Source organism: Phocoena sinus, chromosome 16 (genome assembly GCF_008692025.1).
Source record: "Phocoena sinus isolate mPhoSin1 chromosome 16, mPhoSin1.pri, whole genome shotgun sequence".
NCBI lineage: Eukaryota > Metazoa > Chordata > Mammalia > Artiodactyla > Phocoenidae > Phocoena > Phocoena sinus.
In genome coordinates, this window is record NC_045778.1 from 3,265,709 (window position 1) to 3,287,511 (window position 21,803).

General features: G+C 46.1%; 2 protein-coding genes across 7 annotated transcripts in view; one reads left to right on the forward strand and one right to left on the reverse strand.

The window, feature by feature from the left end:
• Positions 1–717: 717 nt before the first annotated feature.
• Positions 718–12,561, reverse strand: C16H1orf131 (chromosome 16 C1orf131 homolog). The gene is made up of 7 exons (XM_032607897.1): positions 12,393–12,561; positions 9,706–10,049; positions 3,978–4,034; positions 2,889–2,984; positions 2,680–2,766; positions 2,052–2,104; positions 718–1,016 (listed from the first exon to the last, which is right to left on the reverse strand). Exons 1-7 carry the CDS (start codon positions 12,478–12,480, stop codon positions 878–880), a joined length of 864 nt encoding a protein of 287 aa, XP_032463788.1. The 5' UTR covers positions 12,481–12,561; the 3' UTR covers positions 718–877.
• The window catches only part of GNPAT (glyceronephosphate O-acyltransferase), a 31,303-nt gene continuing 21,281 nt past the window's right edge, over positions 11,782–21,803 (forward strand). For 3 of the 6 annotated variants that reach the window (XR_004346137.1, XM_032607891.1, XM_032607893.1), the window contains exons 1-2: positions 12,596–12,845; positions 20,453–20,635. Coding sequence is in view for 4 of the 6 variants with exons in the window: in XM_032607891.1 (XP_032463782.1) it covers positions 12,768–12,845; positions 20,453–20,635 (261 nt within the window). In the remaining 2 variants the exon portion in view is untranslated. Of the gene's footprint in view, positions 11,996–12,591; positions 12,846–20,452; positions 20,636–21,803 lie in introns of those variants that run through there. The other 3 variants (XM_032607895.1, XM_032607896.1, XM_032607892.1) reach the window with 3 other exon arrangements.

Below are 21,803 nucleotides of genomic sequence, written 5' to 3' on the forward strand. Positions count from 1 at the left end.
AAAGTGAAACTCGAGTGAACCTCGATGGAGAATATTAAAACATTCTTCTCAATTAGTTTTTTTTTTTTTTTTTTTTTTTTCTCAATTAGTTTTGAAACAGGAGGGAAGGAGGCAGGGCACAACCTTTGAAAGAATGACATAGCCCGAGGACACCACATAAACTGATTAGAACCAAATGGGTTCAAGATGGCGGACGAGTCGACTTCCACTAGACCTTGAGCCCCAGTATACGCTCACAGTAACACATCAGCAAGCTAAATGACACACCCACAGGCGCCATGACAGTTCCAAGAGCGACCACAAGGGTCAAAAAGAGGGCGGCGGCCCAGTTCCTGGAAATCCCCGCCCCTTCCCCAAACAGCTGGACTACTCTCACCACTCATTAGCCTGTGAAATGACCACCCCTATAAAAACAGACAACCCCAGACCCTGGTGCCACTCTCGCCTTCTGAGGTGGCCCACGCTGTCTGTGGAGTGTGTGTCTCTCTAAATAAATCCACTTCTTACCTATCTATCACTTTGTCTCTCGCTGAATTCTTTCTGCGATGAGACATCAAGAACCTGAGCTTCATGAAGTCCTGAGACCAGGTGTGTGACCTCAGCTGGAAGCCTGTGGGTTCAAGTCCCAGTCTGAGTTACATGGTTTCAGTTTTACTTCAGATCCACATTGCAGATGTGGCCCAACATGGTTATCACCAAAAAAAAAAAATCAGACACTTCAGCAGACAGAAATTTTATTATTTCAATTTGATTTTGTTCCCTAAAATAAAAGAGCAGTCTATGAAATATGAAATAAATAAGAATCTGGAAGTCTTGTAGGGGTCCAGTTTCAGTACACTGGCACTTTCCCATTTCTCTCTTTATTTTATAAAGTACTTCATTTAGCCACTCTGGAAGAATTTATTTTTTTGATATCAACTTGGCTCAGAATCAGTGTCCCATTTTTGAATTTTCCAACCTGTCCAATCCGTCCACTTGACAAAATACTGGGAGCTGATTTCTTCTTTTTGGATTTCCTACGTTTAAAGTGAGAGGAAGGTACTATAGTTAAGCTTATACAAAAGGATTTCAGCACCACCAACCAGGCCACCAAGGTCTGGTCCTGCAACCTCCTGGCCCCTCCCATGCAAGGCTCCCGCCCCACTGCAGCACCACTAGCTTCCTGCGTCCCCGAACATGCCAACTGCCTCCTGCCCCAGGGCCTTTGCACTGGTTTCTTCCACGTTGAATATTCTGCTATCAGATCTTTGCGAATCTTCCCCACTCAGTTCTCGACTCAGATGTGGCCTCCTTAGAACGACATACCAGCCCACCCTCAGTGACGTTCTCTCACGATGCACTATTTCAACCTCCTCACAAAACCTGCCAGGACCTGACATGCCCTTACTTATCTGTTTAGATGTTTTGGTGTTTCCCTCCCTAAAATATAAGCTCCTCCAGGGCAGGGACTCTCAGTGTGATCATGGCTGTACGCCCAACACGTAGACACCTACGTGCCCGGCGCACAGTGGGCCCTTGACAGACCACACAACCAGAAGAGATGACCACCTTCCAGTATGTGCAAGCTCACTAGGGGTCCAAGATAAAGCTCAAGACAAAAGTAGATTTTGAAACAGTAATTTGAGGAGAGAGGGAAAGGTACTTGAACGAAAGCTAAGAAGCAAGCAGAACAGCACAAAAGCAATGCTCCGTTACTCAAGCCACGGCGCTCTGCCTCGTGTGGTCGCGCAGGTGCGGGCAGCGCAGTCTCTCTCAGGAGGGGACAGAGGTCTTGTCGGAAATGTCAGCCTCAGCTTTTCCACTAGTCACTGCACATGTCTGGTCTTTGAAAATGGGAGACTGGTTCCTAGTTCAATCCTGAGGGAGTTGTCTGATCTTGGACAATTTACTGAATCCTGTCTCCCCCCTCAAGGGCTTGACTTAGGATCAGGACAGACAGTGCACCACTGTATCAGGCTAGAAACACCACATCAATTTAAGGTATTATGTTCAGAACTAACCAATGGATTTATCCAAATCATTCCACCCGAGTACCTGATGGTATCACTCACCTGTCTTCCTGTCCTTTCCTCTTCTTTTTCTTGAAAATATCTGTGTCCTGGGCCTGATTTCACAAGTAAAGAAAACATATGTATCAGTAATGGATAACAGAGATTCAAAAAAAAGGCAAGAGGTTTGTGACCAAAAGCCACAGAGGTATCATTTATTTTTAATATTTTTTTCAAGTAGCATGTTAATTATACAAAGTTTCATCCTAAAACCCTTTCAAGACTGTGAAAGGCCATTCAGAGAAAACAGACAGGAGAAATGTCAAATCTTCCATTTTAGGCGAAAGGGAGGGAGCGTAACATCTATTCCCCTTGTGGTTTTTCAGAAGCCCGTGTGTTCTATACAATGTAAAAGGCAAAAAAAAAAAAAAAAAATGACTGCATATAGGGAAAAGGTCAAAGTAGCTCCCCAGTACCTGAACAGGAGTTTGCTATTTCAAAGCAAACCTTTCAGGTAAATAAGTCAGATTATGTGGCTGGTATCACAAAATGTAGCTGACTTGAAGAGAGGGTAAGAACAGTCATCTAACTCTAGATTTGTTGCTGTCTAGACTGCTTTCCAAGCAGCGGGCTCCAGCAGATTGCAACCACCTTTCTGTTCTAGTTTAAGAAAAGGCTATATCACACCTACCGTTCTCTTTACTTTTTCCTTTGCAGACTTTTTTTCTTTGATTTGCTCCTGCAAAACCTTGTAATTCACATAACTATTTTTGGGAGGCTGAAATGAGAAAGGACACCAAGCATCATTTCTGACTTTGCCTTTGCCCCCGCCCTGCCCTGCCCGGGGCGCCCCCCTTTGCTGCGCCCCGTCTGCGGGTGGGAGGCAGAAGCAGCCCTCACCTTAGCGCCCAGCATAATGGCGCGTCCCTGCTCCAGGACTCTCTCCTTTCCTTTTCCATAACCTGTGATCCCAAACCGGTGCACTTCCAAACGAGCCTGCAGACACAAAGCACAGTCAGGCCCAAATGCCTTCCAGAAACTCCACAGAGGAAACACAGCCCTAGGAGTGCTGCCTGCCAGACACGATGGGCTACATGCCCAGCACTTTTATGGAGGACCTGCAGGGGCTACACCTCGCAAGAGTGCTGTCACGGTGTGGTTTAAGCAGCTTTGTGGAGTCTCTCACAAAGGTCCATAACCTCCCCACGCCATTCTCCCACACTGAATGCAGGCAGTCGAAGCAAAGACTTATCTCCACACAAATCAGTGACAAAACGAGGGTGACCCGCAGAGCTCTGCCGTACTTTAGGATGTGCCATAAAACAAGCTACTACCCATAAAGGCAACAACTAAAAGTACCTTCCCAAATACATCTACTCACACGTGGAAACCCTTTATCACAGCAGCTTCAAACACAGGTCCATGTTCTTTCTTTAAAAACATATTGTAGAAGAGAAAACGTCACCAATACCCACTCTTGGCAGCTGAATTACTTCCTGTCTTTTTTCTCACACATTATCTTTAAATTTTTTATTATTATTATCTGTTTATTTATGTATTATTTTGGCTGCGCCAGGTCTTAGTTGCGGCCCGTGGGACCTTCATTGCGGCACGTGGGACCTTCACTGCAGCACATGGACTCTTAGTTGTGAAATGCATGTGGGATCTAGTTCCCCGACCAGGGATCGAACCCGGGCTCCCTGCATTGGGAGGGTGGAGTCTTAACCACTGGACCACCAGGGAAGTCTCTCTCACACGTTTTTAAAACCTAGTTACAACCACAGAACACATACATCCTTGCTTTTCCTACTTACCATTGTATCATTGACACTGTAGTCACAAAACCGACATGTTTTAAATGACTGCACAATGTTCAATCAAGTAAATGTAGTGTGATCTCCTTCACCATTTCCCCAACCATTGGACAACACGTAAACATATGCATTTTTGTTACAAAGCTGAAAAAATTAAGAATTTCAAAGCACGTACCTTTTCTAAGTTAAATTCTTGTACATCCACATCTTTCTCGAGGATACTAGTTTTGGTCTGAAAAGGAAAAGAAAACATTCTTATTAAGGTCATCTGTTCCTTATAACATCCATCACACCAAGAGTATACTCATGTTTTTAAAAGCCTTGAAACTGGCCCAGATGCCTAAATAACAAACAATAATACATGCTTGTTGCACAGAAGCCTAATTAACAGCTAATGGAAGACAAATGGAGAAAATAAATTTAAGGTTTCAAAGTTTAAGACTGACGAGAAACTAAAAAAGAGAGTAAGAGAGAGACCAATGTCTGTATCTCACACACCAAATGTGGGAAACTCTGTATGGTGGGGGGTTTAGAAAAGGATAACTGAGCAGAATTTTAGAGGGTAAAAAGGTCATATTTAAATAATTCTCAGGAATTCCCTGGTGGTCCAGTGGTTAGGACTTGGCGCTTTCACTGCCGTGGCCCAGGTTCAATCCCTGGTTGGAGAATTAAGATCCCACAAGCCGGGAGGGGAAGGAAGGAAGGGAGGGAGGAAGGAAGGAAGGGAGGGAGGGAGGGAGGGAGGGAGGGAGGGAGAGAAAAAGAATTCCCTCTTTTCTTCCCTCCTATCCATCCATTGGAATGATGGCTAACTCTCTTAAACTCTCTTGAGTTGAAAATTTCTTTCAGGAACATCAGATTTCTAGAAATGATGGAGACTGGGTTTATAATTCCCCACAGAAAATAATGATACTGGAAATGCCATCAAAATATGTGACTCTTTACATCAGTATATCCCCTGGCTGTGGTTACCAATCCACAGAATTGACCAGAAGTTTGAGACTTCAAGGAAACTATTGTCAAATCTGGCCAAGGACAGCGGTCTCTACTCAACCTCAGGCCATCCCAGCCGTGCAGCATCTAGAAAAGCAGTCCTGGCCTCTGGCTCAGTGGGGCAGGGTCTGTGCGGAGAGCAACGGGCAGGAGAATGGTGTTAAAACCCTTCTGCTTGTAACCTGCCTTCACTGGTCAAGCTCGCTTTAGTTATTTTGTTCTTTCCTTTCCCCTCTCTTTAACTGCATACCTACTCAGCTTCTCGTAGCCCAGTTGTTTTGCAGGAATTTGGAGTCAGCTCCTGCCCCGTGCGAGCTGGCTAAGGCTGGCCGGGTCATCAGCCCTAAAACTAGGTCTGCGCAGGTGTCCGAGGAAGGGCCTTTAGAGGTCAGGGGCCAGAAAGCTCCGATCACGCTGAGTACCTCCATTCTGAACACAGACGCCTGTAACCCAGATACGCCCGCACAGAGCACCGATTACCTCACCTTTTCCCCTTCCTCCGATCACCCTTCCCCACTCCTAAGACCACCGTGCTTATCCCATAAAGACCCCAGCCCCCTCGCTGTTGCGAGGCGGATCTCAGACTTGTTCTCCCATCTCCTCACTTGGCTGCCTCGTGAATAAACTGTAAACCCCGGCACCTTGGCATCTGGCTTGCTGCACGTCGGGCAAATGGACCTGGTTCGGTAACAGATCCTTCTTCATAGAAAAAACTTCCTGGCTAATTATCACGATGCTGAGTGATCCCCACCACTACCTTAACTTTAACTTCTACTTTTAGCTTTAAAACCACTTTAGTACATTATTCACAATGCAGCACCTGCATTCAGAAATAATCAGTGGTCTCCCCTGTCTTCTTTCCCCTACCCTCACTGTGGTAGGGTCACTACTGCCTACAGGCAATACTGGGTCCTCCTCCACTTCTAGGCTCACAGGAGAACTGGGCTTTGCTGCCTACCTGAAGTTTCGCAGACAACTATAAAACGATGATGAAAGAAATCAAAGATGACACAAATAGATGGAGAGATTATACCATGCCCCTGGATTGGAAGAATTGAGACTGTGAAAATGACTATGCTACCCAAAGCAGTCTACAGGTTCAATGCAATCCCTATCAAATTACCAATGGCATTTTTCACAGAATCAGAACAAAAAATTATACAATTTGTGTGGCAACACAAAAGACCCCCAACAGCCAAAGCAATGTTGAGAAAGAAAAACAGAGCTGGAAAAATCAAGCTCCCCAACTTCAGACTATACTACAAAGCTACAGTAATCAAGACAGTATGGTACTGGCACAAAAACAGAAATATAGATCAATGGTACAGGACAGAAGGCCCAGAGATAAACCCACGCACCTATGGTCACCTAATCTATGACAAAGGGATATACGATGGAGACAAGACAGTCTCTTCAATAAATGGTGCTGGGAAAACTGGACAACTACATGTAAAAGAATGAAATTAGAACACTACCTAACACCATACACAAAAATAAACTCAAAATGGATTAAAGACCTAAATGTAAGACTGGACACTATGAAACCCTTAGAGGAAAACATAGGAAACACACTCTTTGACATAAATCACAGCAAGATCTTTTATAACCCACCTCCTAGAGTACTGAAAATAAAAACAAAAATAAGCAAATGGGACCTAATTAAACTTAAAAGCTTTTGCACAGCAAAGGAAACCATAAACAAGATGAAAAGACAACCCACGGAATGGGAGAAAATATTTGCAAATCAAGCAACAGACCAAGGATTAACCTCCAAAATATACAAACAGCTCATGCAGCTCAATATCAAAGAACCCAATCAAAAAATGGGTGGAGGGCTTCCCTGGTGGCGCAGGGGTTGAGAGTCCGCCTGCCGATGCAGGAGACACGGGTTCGTGCCCCGGTCCGCGAGGATCCCACATGCCACGGAGCGACTGGGCCCGTGAGCCATGGCCGCTGAGCCTGCGCGTCCGGAGCCTGTGCTCCGCAATGGGAGAGGCCACGACAGTGAGAGGCCCGTGTAACGCAAAAAAAAAAAAAAAAAAAAAAAAAATGGGTGGAAGATCTAAATAGACATTTCAGCAAAGAAGACATACAGATGGTCAAGAGGCACATGAAAAGATGCTCAACATCCCTAATTATTAGAGAAATGCAAATCAAAACTCCAATGAGGTATCATCTCACACCGGTCAGAATGACCATCATCAAGAAATATACAAGCAACAAATGCTGGAGAGGGTGTGGAGAAAAGGGAACCCTCTTGCACTGTTGGAAATGTAAATTGATACAGCCACTGTGGAGAACAGTATGGAGGTTCCTTAAGAAACTAAAAATAGAACTAGCATATGACCTAGCAATCCCACTACTGAGAAACCGTAATTCAAAAAGACACATGTAGGGGCTTCCCTGGTGGCACGGTGGTTGGGAGTCCACCTGCCGATGTGGGCGACAAGGGTTCGTGCCCCGGTCCGGGAAGATCCCACATGCCGCGGCGCGGCTGGGCCCGTGAGCCATGGCCGCTGAGCCTGCACGTCCAGAGCCTGTGCTCCACAATGGGAGAGGCCACAACAGTGAGAGGCCTGCGTACCACAAAAAAAAAAAAAAAAAAAAGACACATATACCCCAGTGTTCATTACAGCACTATTTACAACAGCCAGGACATGGAAACAACCTAAGTGTCCATCGACAGATGAATGGATAAAGAAGATGTGGTACATGTATACAATGGAATATTACTCAGCCATAAAAAGAAATGAAATTGGGTCATTTGTAGAGATGTGGATGGACCTAGTGTCTGTCATACAGAGTGAAGTTAAGTCAGAAAGAGAAAAACAAATACCATATATTAATGCATATATGTGGAATCTAGAAAAATGGTACAGACGAGCCTAATTGCAGGGCAGGAATAGAAAGGGAGACATAGAGAATGGACGTGTGGACATATGGGGGGAAAGAGATGGTGGGAAGAATCGGGAGATTAGGTTTGACAATAAATACACTACCACGTGTAAAACAGCTAGCTAGTGGGAACCTGCTGTAAGGCCCTGGGAGCTCAGACCGGTGCTCTGTGATGGCCTAGTGCGGTGGGATGGCTGGGGGGAGGAGGTCCAAGAGGCAGGGGATGTGTGTATGCGTATGGCTGATCCACTTGGCTGTGCAGCAGAAACTAACACAACATTGTAAAGCAATCACACTCCAATTAAAAAAAAAAAAAGAAAGAAAGAAAGAAAAGGGGAGAACCACCAAGGAAGCTAAAAATTTTATCAAGTTGAGTAAGTCCAAAATGTAAAACGAGTTGAGGTTCCTGAGAAAAGCCAACTACAATGAAAAGGGATTCTTTGGAGCATAAAGAAGAATAACAGCCTGCTACACATGTTCCATTATTAAGAGATAGGGAGATGCAGACTCATTCAATGCCAACTTTTTTGTCCTTTCTATTAGAAAGAAAACTCTCTATTCCAGAAAGATGAACACGAGTGAGTCTAAGAAGAAACTGAAGACCGACACCTTTGAGGAAACGAAGGTGTCGGTCTTTACGTCAGTTAAATTCTCCAAACACATAATTGTGTTGCACAACAGTGCTTTCCAACCTTCTTCACATCATGGCACACAGAGAAAATACTAATATACGTCTGGCTCACTGTGGTACTCTGTGGTAATACCAGTCTTTTTGGAAGCTCCCTGGCTGGCCGGCTTGGGGGCTCTGGCCGCAAGGGCCAAAGGAATCCATTTCTTGGTCTGCCTGTAACAGTTCCCGTTGCCCCAGTATTTGGATACTATAAGAATTGGAAAGCTGACCTAGAATCCTAAAATAAAGGTAGATATGGTTACAGAATGCATTAATAATCTTTGAGGAAGAGATGCTGGTGAGCTTGACATAAAGTACTAACTAAATTCTAGAAAAGATGTGGTAAACACCAGTCACTAGCACGTGTTCACACGTTCATCAAGAATACGCAAGCCTGGGGCTTCCCTGGTGGCGCAGTGGTTGAGAGTCCGCCTGCCGATGCAGGGGACGCGGGTTCGTGCCCCGGTCCGGGAGGATCCCACATGCCGCGGAGCGGCTGGGCCCATGACCCATGGCCGCTGGGCCTGCGCGTCCGGAGCCTGTGCTCCGCAACGGGAGAGGCCGCAACAGTGAGAGGCCCGCGTACCACAAAAAAAAAAAAAAAAAAAAAAAAGAATACGCAAGCCTAACTGTCTTTGTAGTGGGTTGAATCGTGGTCTCCAAAAAGAAATGTCCATGCACTAATCCCCAGGAATCTGCAAATGTGACCTTATTTGGAAAAAGCATCTTTGGAGTGTAATTAAGTTAAGGATCTCACGATAAGATCCATCCTAGATTTAGGGTGGCCCTAAATCCAATGACGGGTGTCCTTCTAAGAGAAAGGCAGGAGAGTTGAGACTCAGACACCAGGAAGAAGTCCATGTGAAGACAGAGGAAGAGCCCAGAGCTCTGCAGCCACGAGAAGCTGGAAGAAGCAAGGAAGGACCCTCCCCCAGCAGAGGGAGCGTGGCCCAGCCAACATGATTTGGACTTCTGGCCTCCAGAACTGTGAAAGAATACATTTCTGTACAGGAGCCCCAGGAAACTAAGACAATCCTCTTTCTTTTTATGACAGACAAAAGTGTACAGGACGTGGGGAAAGCAACAGATATGTGACGTCTGGATTTTTGCAATGAATTGGACAAAAACTTGTGAAAAGTTTGGATAAGCACCCACGCCTCTCTCATAGACTGAATTCTGAGTCAGACTTACAGATTCAGCCTGAGATTGCTGCTCAGCAAAGTCACACTGCTTTCCATCAGAATGTAAGTTCCTTGAGAGAAAGCAGTTTTTGCCTCTTGTTCCCAGGGCCTAGAACAGTGGCAGGACAACATCAGGGTTTTCACCACAAACGCCAGTTCATTACCTTTGTGTTCTCGTCTTGATCGGGCTTCTGTTTTCTTTTTCTACTTCTGCTGTGAAATTCCACCACTTCTACTGGTTCCCTGTCGTTCCTCAGGGGAGAGGGGGCTACTGCAGAACTAGAGACTACAGGTCCTGAAGGGAAACCACTAGGGGTCACGGCGGGAACACCCTGCAGCTCTTCCTGGAGTTTCTGGAAGAAGCTGGAAGCACTCTTCCTCTGGCCTCTGACAAGAGATCCAGGTTGGAGATCTGGCTCTGCAACCAAGGCCCCTGGGGTCCCCATATCTCTTTTCTTCTCTCTTTTCTTTCTGATCCTTTTCTGCTCTGCTTCATCTTCCGTCTCTCCTGTTTGTTCAAACACAAAAGGAAAAATAAACATTTTGTGTTTTAGCCATCACTAATACCAAATCACGCGAACGCACGTGTACATGTGCCACAGCTATAAACATGCAGAAATACACACAAAGACAAAAACTATTTTTCTTCCAAGAGGGTCATATTTGCACAATTTATAGAACCCAAAGTGCACAGTCATCTTTTCCCAGGTAACTACATTTACGTCTTTGACTCTTACTAGAACAATTACTTTAGTCCTCACCTTGGTCCTGACTGTAAGTGTCATCATCGCAATACCCCAGAAACTGGTAATCCCCGTTGGCTCACACTTTGTAATAAAAATGTTAGTACATCTGCCACTGCAGCCAGTGTTTCTTTTTTCTTTTTTTGTGGTACGCGGGCCTCTCACTGTTGTGGCCTCTCCCGTTGCGGAGCACAGGCTCCGGACGCGCAGGCTCAGCAGCCATGGCTCACGGGCCCAGCCGCTCCGCGGCATGTGGGATCTTCCCAGACCGGGGCACAAACCCGTGTCCCCTGCGTCGGCAGGCGGACTCTCAACCACTGCGCCACCAGGGAAGCCCCAGTGTTTCTTTTTAACACTTTCTAGGGTTACAGGTGGGGACCACGGTCTTCCTATTTCCTTTCACGGTTATGAATTAAGATGAACCTAAGACAACTGGCTTAATTTGAATGCCTTTATTTTCAACTAAATCTCCACACCTCCCCTTTGTTTCAGCTGCTCAAACTCTGACCAGTCACCTGAAGGTTCTGACAAGAACTCTAGGCCTAACGACTCACCGACAGTATGACTATTACAGAGCTCTCCAAACATTAGCTAATTATGTTTGCTTCTATTTTCTCAGTCTTTTATTCAGTAAATATGTATTAAGAGTCGACTAACCTTTGGCATTAGGCATATACAAATGAGTAGATACAGCCCATGCCTTCAGAGCTCCAAGCATAATTTCCAGGCTGTGTTAACACGAACTATATTTAGGATTTTGCAGAACAGTCCTTTCCTCTAGGACTTCTCAAGGTCAGAGGCTAAGTCTTCTCTGTCTTCCGACATTCCCAAGGGCACAGAGATGCCCTGTCCACAGTTCAAGTCGATAACAAGTGCAGGGGTTGGAGCCAGAGAGTGTAGGGCTTGGAACCCAAGTTCTGAAAATTACTAACTGGGTGAACTTCAAGTTTTTTAACCTTTAGTGCTTGTTTCTACAAGAATGGGATCTGGGGCTTCCCTGGTGGCGCAGTGGTTGAGAGTCCGCCTGCCGATGCAGGGGACACGGGTTCGTGCCCCGGTCCGGGAAGATCCCACATGCCGCGGAGTGGCTGGCCCGTGAGCCATGGCTGCTGAGCCTGCGCGTCCGGAGCCTGTGCTCCGCAAACAGTGAGAGGCCCGCATAGCGCAAAAAAAAAAAAAAAAAAAAAAAAAAAAAAAAGAATGGGATCTGTCTTGTAATAATGGTATCAATGACAACATCTATTTCATAGGATTGTTGTGAAAATTAAACGAGTATATACCTGTAAAGCATGGAGTGTATGGTAAGTTCTCAATCCGATTTTAGCTATTGTTTTTACTGTGTAATGAGCTTAGAATTTTGAGCAATGGCTCCAAAATGAAATAGCAACATCACGCTGCAAATTTAAGAAATACGTTTGGCCTTTAAAGGCACTAATGCCTCGCGATTATCTTTGGCACATGAACAAAGGATGTCACCTTCCCAGGGGCAAATTCTTCAGAGTGTGTGTAACGGTCTCCCTACTGAAGTGCCAGGACGTGCCGATCTTTAACGACAAGCTCTTTTATCTTCCTCTTCCCCAGTCAAGATAAAGGAAGGAGAACGTAAGTCAGCCAACTTAGGGATGACAGGTCATGAAGAGCTTCCTGTGAAACCGCCCCCCGAAGTCCTTGGCAGGGGACACACTGAAGGATAAGATCCCCACATGACAAGGTGGTACCAATGCCCGAGGGTCAGGCGGGTCTGGGGGGTGCGTGGGGAAAGGGGGCTTCCCGGAGGAAAGCGATTCGGGGAAAAGGGGTGCTATTTCGAGAGCCCGAGGTCCTGCGAACACCTCCCCGGTAAGTCTGAAAGCCTTGTTGCTTCCGACACGCAAGCCGGTCCCCACCGAGGGACGAGCTAGGAGCTTTAATTCATAAAAAACGCTCAACAGACTCCGGTCGCGGGGGAGGGTGATCTCCGACAGAAGCGAGTGGGGGACTCACTGTCAGAACCGGGTCGGAAGAGCTGAGAGGGGCTCGACGTTCAAGAACCTTTAGCCGCGGAGGTCGGCCCAGTTCCGGGCTGCTCAAGTCCGCTCTCCACGTGGGCTCCGGAGACCCGTACTCACCAAAGTCGTAGAGTTTCTGGAGCAGAACGTCCAGAAGGGCCTGAGAACCGGGAGGCGCGGAGGCGGCTAGCGCTGGCTCCTGCGCCATCCTGAGGCCCGGCCGGTCATGGCGGGACAGCGCAGAGCGCGCGGGACTCCGGGGGCCCGGCGCCCGCTTCCGGGTTCCGATATGCTGCGCACGCGCGCGCTGCAGGTCCCCGCGCGGCTTCCGTCCTGGTTAAGATGGCGACGCCCGGGGTCCTGCGGAGGGGCCGCGGAGGGTGCTGCCGCCCTAGGAGAGGTCGGGCCGCCCCGCGCGGAAGAACCGCCCCCAGCAGCACCCCAACCACCGCTTAGCTAAGAATCGCAGGCCACGCCCGGGACAGCGGCCGCAGCATGGATTCTTCCAGTTCGTCTAGCTCTTGCTTCTCCGTCGGCTCCACCAGTCCCGGCGCTGTCGTGCTCCTCTACTCGGTATGCGCCCGGGGGAGCGAGGCCGGGGCGGGGCCGCGGGAGAGGACCCCCTTCTCCTGGTCCCGGCTTCCTCCGGGCCGCGACCCAGGGCCCAGAAGAGTGGGTCCGAGTCTCCTCCCCACCCCCGCAGGAGGGATTAGGTGCTTGATTTGGTTTCTAGGGCAACGGTGTATCGCTGCGTGTGGGAATGTCCGTGTGCTTTTAGAAGTTTCTCCTGGTGATGGTTCCGCTGGTTCCCTCCCGCTCGTTCCTTCCCTTCCCCTCCACCAGGCGTTGGGCCTTCAGAACGCCCCTGACACGGGAACGAGGCGGGGAGAATTGGAGTCTCTCCATCTCTTGCGAGGCGTGTCGGGCTACCTTTCGGTCGAACCCGAGGAACCTGCGGTCTGACTCAGCTTGAGGTAGCCCGTGGCTCCCCACCCCGCTCTTCTGCAGCTGTGATATTCCCGAGAAAAAAAGTATTTGGCTTGTCTGTGGGCATGGAGTTTCTAAGGCTTTACGTTTTTCATCTAAGAAGATTTGGAGTTCTGGCAATTTGTATTGTGTTTCTGCCCTCTGCCCATCATTGTACTTTTTCCACAAGTCATTTTGGAAGAGAGCTAATGCCCCCCGGCCTCTCTCCAGTTCACCCCCCAACCGCCTCTTATGATTTTAACCGGTCTTTTTTGCCGACGGAATGTTGGTCACTCAGAATTGTCATGAAGAAATTACGAGGTGGAAGCTTTGTAGCTCTCAGTATTTCACAACCCTGGGGCAATTGACTTTTTTTTTTTAAAACCAAATTAAGTTTTATCCACCTTAGGAGGAAATAAAAGAATGCATTTTAAAGTCATGTTACCAGTGTTCTGGCTTAAATATAATGTTAATTTATGTAGGAGGGTCATAACAGGGAAAACACAAGAGCAAGATAAACAAAAAGCTCAGTTTCAGAAAAGAATGTATATACCTATGGCTACCTTCAAATTGGGAGACCAGTGGAGCATGGGGAAACTTCTGTTCCCTTGCTGTCAAGAGCTCTGGGCTTATGATGGCTGCTAATTGCCCACTTTCCCAAGGTTTATCACTTGGACCTCTCTCTTCGTTGACTTAACCGCACAGTGCAGTGGTGAAATAGTTCAACCTCAAAACGTAGGGAGAGAGGGTTGCTGTGTAGCTCTGACTTCCCGTGGGTAGTTTTTTTCAGCCCTCAAGTGGTTTGTGAATTACAGCAATTTTCCACGTGTGTATTAAAGGAAAGAGTTGGTTTTTTATTGCCCCATTCACCAATGATAAGACTTTGGTCACCTTTTTCACGTGAAAAACTAAAGCAGTTAATTGCATGTAAGCCGGTACTGCTTCTGAAGCTGGACAGCCGCCCTCACTCCTCTTGTGATGGCAGTCTTTTAACTTTCATGTTAACCTGAACTTTTTCTTACTGTTTCAGACTGTCCTTATTTCATTCCTCGGCCACACTCTTTTTGTGCAATGCTCTAACTAGTCTTGGAGATATTTAAGATACTGCTCATTGCAGGTACTTACAGTGTTCAGTAGTCAGTATTCTCAGTGTGTAAGATATGGAGGTTAAAGATCCAGCCCTTGCCTTTAAGGACCTCAAAGGATGTCATGAGAATAAAGGAGTCATCGCAGCTAAGTGAGATAAGCCCAGTGATTGAAGCGTGCACAGTATATTGTGGGAGGGCTGAGAAGGAGCGCCTGACCTGCCTGGGGACTTGGAGAAGGCTTCTCAGAGAATGTGACACCTGAGTTGAGATTTTGAGGTATGAATGGGAGGTGAGGGAGAGGAAGACTGTCGTAGGCATCAGTGTAAGAAGACCACTCCTTGGCATGTGTGGGGGAACCAAGATAGGGAAGCGTAGAATAAAGGGGACGTGAGAAACGAAACTAAGGAAGTAGGCAGAGGATATTTCCTAAAGCAATTTTATATGTTTAAACGTCCTTCAGGATAAACACTTCATTCTCTGGGACACCATTTAAGGATGATCAGATTTGTATTTTTGAAAGTGTAAGAAGACTACTAGGTTTCTGGCATGATTATGTGGGTAACCTCTATTATTGATACTTAAGCAGAGGCTGTAGAAAGGGAATTCGTTGGAGAAAGGAATCTGATACCGGAGGAATCTGAAGCGTGGAGGTCAGTTAGGACGCTGTTGCAGTAATCCAGGGAGGTGACGAAAGCCTGCAGTGAGGCAGTGGCCGTGAGTCTGGGGAGGAGGGAGACGGGTGAGTTTGTGTGGTATTCAGGACAGTTGAATGTGGTAGCTAAGGAAGAGGCCGCAGTCTGAAGTTGACTCCCGTCTCTGCGATCTGGCAACTGGGCGGATGCCTTTCGCTGATAAAGAGGAAGAGGAGGGGCTTCCCTGGTGGCGCAGTGGTTGAGAGTCCGCCTGCCGATGTCGGGGACGCGGGTTCGTGCCCCGGTCCGGGAGGATCCCACGTGCCGCGGAGCGGCTGGGCCCGTGAGCCATGGCCGCTGAGCCTGCGCGTCCGGAGCCTGTGCTCCGCAACGGGAGAGGCCACAACAGTGAGAGGCCTGCATACCGCAAAAAAATAAAAAAGAATACTCAGAACTCAGCACTTCCTAATTATTTTACTAAATTTTCCTGTTACCCATGCTCTTGAAGTTATTTCCATCTGTCACGCTGTAAGGTGGAAATCCTAGAGAACGGTGGCTCCTTGCATCTCCTCCCAGCTCCACATTCAGTGAGGTCGTATTGGTAGCTTGAAATCTGCCACGGTGGGAGCGTGTATACCCCAGAAACTGGCAGATGCTATAAATCAGGGCTCTCCCGTAGTTGCACATTACCGGCATGCTACTGGTGGCATCCCTAAGTGAACTTACCTTGTTTATTTGTTGTCCGTCTTTCCTTCAGCTCCCTCAGGGTTCCTTGTCCACCTTGTTCATGCTGTGTTCTTAGCCTGTAGAACAGTGCCTGGTACGTTTGGGGCTGTCAGTAACTGTTGAATGAATGGATCCACCAGAGCAGTTGAAAGGGAGGTACAAGGAGAGGCCTGTTTAACTAGCAATAAGGAGAGGCCCACTCTGCAAAGTAAGACAGGGGGAAAATCCTTCACGCCATTCTTCTCACTTGGCCTCCTCATTGTATCGTGCTCCTGGGTGAGTATTTATTTTATGATGGTAAATACTTCTCCAGCATGGCGTAGGGAATGCCAGTTAATGAGCAGTAACGCTCAACCCTGGCTGCATGTAGGAATCACTTAGAGTACTTTCAAAAATACTTTTGATAACCCAGGTACCACTCCCAGACCAAATTAATCAAGAATCTTTAGGGGGGCCTGGGCATCAATATTTTAAGTTCCCCAAGTTATTTTAACGTGAAGCCTGGGTTAAAAACCACTGAATTAGACATTGAGTTAGACCAGATTGGAAGAAGTTTGAGCTTTAGACTGTGAATATTGGAGAGCTGTCATCAACAGGGCTCAAGAAGTGGCTTCATTTAGTAATTTATTTTTTCATTCCACAAACAATGATTGAAGGACTGGGAATACAAAAATGTATAAGATACATGACAGGAAGCTCACAATCTTGTAGGGGAGACACCAAAGACAAGTTTATTGAAGTATTCTAGATGAAAATGTAATGAGGATTCCCTGAAGACTTAGCGGAGAAGATGACCGTTTTGGTCCTGCGTTAAAGGGAGAATCTGGACATGGTACACAGAGGAGGTGTACAGAAGCAGTGGTTGATGGCCGAGGGTTTTCCAGGTGAACGGTGGCGAACGGCCATTTGTAAGTGCCCTGTCTCAACAACTGGTACCACCATGCACAGGGTTACGGACAAAAGAGGCTGTATCTGTCTTGGTTAGACGAGGCATATCCCCAACACATACCACAATAGCACGCATGTAACAGATGCTCCGGTGTTTGATAGGAATGCCATTCTTAGAGGTGACTTGAACAAAGCTGCGGGAGCCATGAGATGTCATAGCTTGTTGAGGCAACTAGGTCTTTGTATAGCTGGCTCGTGTGTTGAGAAGTGTGGGCTTGATCGTGCAGTTAACAGAACCGTGGAAGGATTGCAGATGATCACAGCTGGCAAGGTTTTCAAAGGATACATACGTGCTGCTCTGCCTTGCAGGTTCTTGTTCTGAGGACGCCCTCCCTCCCCTCTCCCCCTTTCCTCTTTCCTCCCCTTCTGCTCTCTCTTTCTCTCCCCCCGCACCCGCTCCACACCACAGACACCTCCCCAGCTGATTCTGATCCTTTTCTGTTCCCACACCCAGGACGGCTAAATGAGAAGTCTCTGAGATCTTTTTTGTCCCTAAAATTATATCATTTATAATGGTAATTTGTGGCATTCTACCAAGTCTGAGCCTGTGTAACTTACGCTATTACTTCATTAATGAGAACTGTGAAATTTGAGGTTCTTCAGCCTTATAAGCAGGAGGATGCGATATGTTATAGCGACTGCAGTTTTACACCAGAATTCCAAGCTCGAATATTTTCCCCTCATATATTCTCTATACTTATATATGTAGGCATAAAAATGTTCACGTTCACGTATTTCACACGTTTTACATGCTACCCTTTTATACTTACGCTCCCTATAAATGTTCTTTGCTTCTATCTGTATTCTCGTTGTGCCCTAATGGTGGTCTCAGTTTTTTCTGGGTTTTTTTATTACCTTAACATTTAATCGGTCAGTTATTGCTCAATTGTGCTATATTGCAAACACAACTAGATGATGGAAATACAAAGAGGACACAAACCGTCCTGCCCTCAAGGTAATTGCATTTTAGTAGGGAGACAGACATGCAAACGATTACATGTTACGGGACACATACCACAATAGACGTATGTAGAAGGTAACGAAGTCCTGATGAGGAAGGGAGAGTAATTCCATCAGGGGAACTCAAGGAGAGCTGTCCCAGCAGAGTGATGCCAAGGCAAGGGTGACAGGAACAGAAGGGCATTCCAGGCATAGATGGACACGTGCAAAGGCCCAAAGGCATATCAACGAGGGACTGTGTTGGGGAAGTCAAATCACTCACTGTTGAGTGGACCATGAGTGTGGTGGGAAGGAAAAGCCAGATCATAGAGGTTCTCATATGACGCCAGAGTGGCTTAGATCTTGTTCTGAAGGAGGTGAGGGGTGTCATGTAAATATTTTAAGCCAGAATTGTGTTTTTAAAAGGGCACATGGTGGCATGGAAGACTGATTCAAAGGGACAAAACATAGGCAGGGAGACCAGTGAGGAGGCTGTCGTGATAAAGAGCACAGGCTGGACATGTGAACAAGGAGTAGACACGATGGATCCTTAAAGGCCGTGTTAGCAGGATGGAACGGATTGCACGTAAGGGGTGAGGGAGGAAAGGTCTAGAATGATGTAAGCACAGGGATGTAGATGGTGTGGGGTTATTGACTGAGATTTCAGGAAAGTAATCAGCTTGTAGGATTGTGCAGAGGAGAGATGAGTTCAGTTTTGGATAAGCTGGATGCGAGAGGAGGACAGGGCAAGGGATTCAGAAGCATAAATATTTGAAACCAGTTGAGTAGGTGAGAGTACTCAGCACTGTGATGGAGATGTTAACATATACTAAAGGAAGCGGGAGGAAAGAAGACATATTTGTAATTGGGGGAGGAAAATTTCCCCCAGGTTGAGAATCTCTGGATTAGAGAAACGAGGTGGGTTTTTTGCTGTGACAGGGTCACGAATTAAAAACCACAGTAGGAACATTTCAGAATAGTTGTAGGTAATGAAAGGAGGGAGTGCTTGAGAATGGTGTCCCACGGTGCGGAGGTCTAGGAGGAACGAAGACTTGAAAGAGGCCAGGGTCTAATGATTAGATTTGAAAGAAATATTAATGTCTGTTACGCTTTTTATAGTAGCAATGAATGAAAAAAAGAGTCCAAACATCCAACATTAAAAGTAATATTGTGGGAGAAACTTAAATGACATGGAGGAGTGTTTATAACATTAAGTAAAAAGAAAATCAGGAGACAAATCAAAATGTACGTGTGGTGAGGGAGGGACTTTTCACAGGCACAGAAAAAAGCATTCACTGAAATGGTCTCTGGCTCATTGGGAGACAGTTGATTTTAATTTTCTTCTTTGTGCTTTTCTGTATCTCCTCAATTTTTGTAATGAACATGTATCACTTTGGTAATTAAAACATTACATTAAGCAATTAGGGAATACAAAGGTGACGGTGCAGCCACTAAAATATTTTAAAACAATATTTAATATAGGGAAGTTTTCAGAATACAGTTGATAAGGCAAGATAAACTATATTTCCTAGGGTCCATGTTTTAAATTTAAAAATATGTATTTTTATATCTATGAATGGAAAAAAGGGAACTAGTAAGTGTTGAGTACTTATTCCCAGGGTGTAACACTGTGGGCAGTTTATCTTTGCTTGTATGTTTCCACGTTTCCAAATCTTCCATAATTAGCATGCTGAGTAGTATAGGGTAGTGGTTAGGAACAGAGTCTGTGAAGCGATAAGGCTCCAGCTTGAATCATGTCTCTGTCCCCTGAGAGCTGTGGGACCTTGGCTGAGTTATTTCACTCCTCTGTGCCCTGGTCTCCCCACTGTGAAACGCGGTAGTGATGATAACTCCCTCACAGGTTTGTTGTGAGGATTGCCCCTGCGTATAGGTAAAGTTCTTAGGACAGTGCCTGACGCTTAGGAAGCAACGACGCATGTTAGCTGTACTTATTATTGCTACTATTACTTTTATCATCAGGAAAACAAACTTTTAAGAATTAAGAATTCAGAAGTTGTTGGTAGCCTAATAACGAGCAGTTTCAGGGGCTGGTTGGATAGAAGCTGAATTTCAGTCGGTTGAAAGGAGAAAAGAAAGTAACACAGCAAAATACAGACTGCACCATAGTAGCTTATATGGGAGCACTTTGGTCTTGAGTTTGCACCCATGTAGTTTTATTTGATTTGACATAATCTTGATTCTGATGTACTCTTTATTTTTTAAAACTAAGTGAGAGAGGCAGACAGAACAAGTTTATTGGTGTGATTGACGAAACCTGTAAAGTTGATCAGATTACTCTAGAGCCTAATGTCCCACCTTTGCTATGTTTGTTAACTTTCATAAAGGGGCAGTGGCTTTATAAAGATAGCAATCAGAAATATGATAATAAAATATTATAATTCAACATCAATTCATTGATCCTAATAATAGCTACATTTCTTTTTCTTTTGGTAATTTTATTCTTTTTTTTTTTAATTTTTATTTTTGGCTGCGTTGGGTCTTCGTTGCTGCGCACGGGCTTTCTCTAGTTGTGGCGAGTGGCAGGCTCCTCTTCGTTGCGGTGCGCGGGCTTCTCTTGTTGCGGAGCACGGACTCTAGAGCGCAGCCTCAGTAGTTGTGGCGCGCGGGCTTAGTTGCTCCGTGGCATGTGGGATCTTCCCGGACCAGGGATCGAACCGGTGTCCCCTGCATTGGCAGGCAGATTCTCAACCACCGGGCAAATCCAATAGCTACATTTCTTTTTCTTACTATGTGAAAACCTAACATCAGAACACTCTGCTCTTGTTCTATGTCATAAAATAAAAATTTTGGCTAAGATGAAACCTTACCAAGGTAGTTTTACAGCATGTGCATTACTTTCTTTCATTTGCCTCATCCACAGAAGGAACTCAAAAAGTGGGATCAGTTTGAAGATGTTTTGGAGGAGAGGAGGCATGTCAGTGACCTGAAATTTGCCATGAAATGCTACACACCTCTTGTCTACAAGGGAATTACTCCTTGCAAGCCAAGTGAGATTAAATGTAGTGTTCTCAATTCTGAAGAGATTCATTATGTCATTAAACAGGTAAGTGATTCCCTCTTCAGCCATAGCCAGATTTGTTCATTGTCAGCAAGTTCTCTTCTTGAGTCTATGAATTTATTTTGCTATTTTTAATGTATCTTTTTAGATTTTGCTGTATTCAGCACATTCATCAAATGTTTATTGTACCCATAATGCATCTTAGCCCCTTTGCTAGACATGCTGCCTAATAGCTAGTTGAGCAGCGTTCTTGACCTCATAAGTGTATAGTCTAATAGGGAATGATGACAGTTGTGCCGGCAATTACAGTGAAATATGATACAAGACATGCTAATGGGAGGCCAGTGTACAGGGGCATTAATTAGTTATAAGAGCAACTAATTTTGTGTAGGGAGTTAGAGAAGTGATTTTATAAATGAGGCCTGAAAGATGTTTGGGGGTTTTCCAGGTGAAGTGGGTGAAGAAGAGTGTTCCTAGCAGGGCAAATAACTTTTTCCCTGTGGTTTTCAAACCTCGTGGCACATTAAAATTATTCGGGGAGGGGCTTCCCTGGTGGCACAGTGGTTAAGAATCCGCCTGCCAATGCAGGGGACACGGGTTTGAGCCCTGGTCTGGGAAGATCCCACATGCCACGAAGCAGCTGGGCCGGTGCACTACAGCTAGTGAGCCTGCGAGCCACAACTACTGAGCCCGCGTGCCACAACTACTGAAGCCCGCGCACCTAGAGCCCGTGCTCCACAACAAGAGAAGCCACCGCAATGAGACGCCCGTGCACCGCAGCGAAGGGTAGCCCCCACTCACCGCAACTAGAGAAAGCCCGCACACAGCAATGAAGACCCAACACAGCCAAAAATAAAAAAATAAAATAAATAAATTTTTTTAAAAAAAGAACGTTTAAAAAAAAAATTATTCTGGGAGCTTTTAAAAATCCCTGTGCCTACGTCTCACCCTCATACCAATTAAATCATAATGTCAGGAGTGAGAAACCAAGCATCCGAAGTTTTTTAAAAGCCCAGTCAATTCCAAAGTGTGGTGAGATTTGGGAACCACCAGCTTATTTTAAGGCGAAGAGCGCATGTGTGTTCGTGGTATTGAGAGGTGTTCAGTGGAACCAAGACTGAAGAGAGCAGAGGAGGGTGATGACAGGAACTGGGCTGGAGAGGAGAGCAGGCCACGTCGCGAAGGGCTTTGTGAACCGTCTGAAGGAATTGGA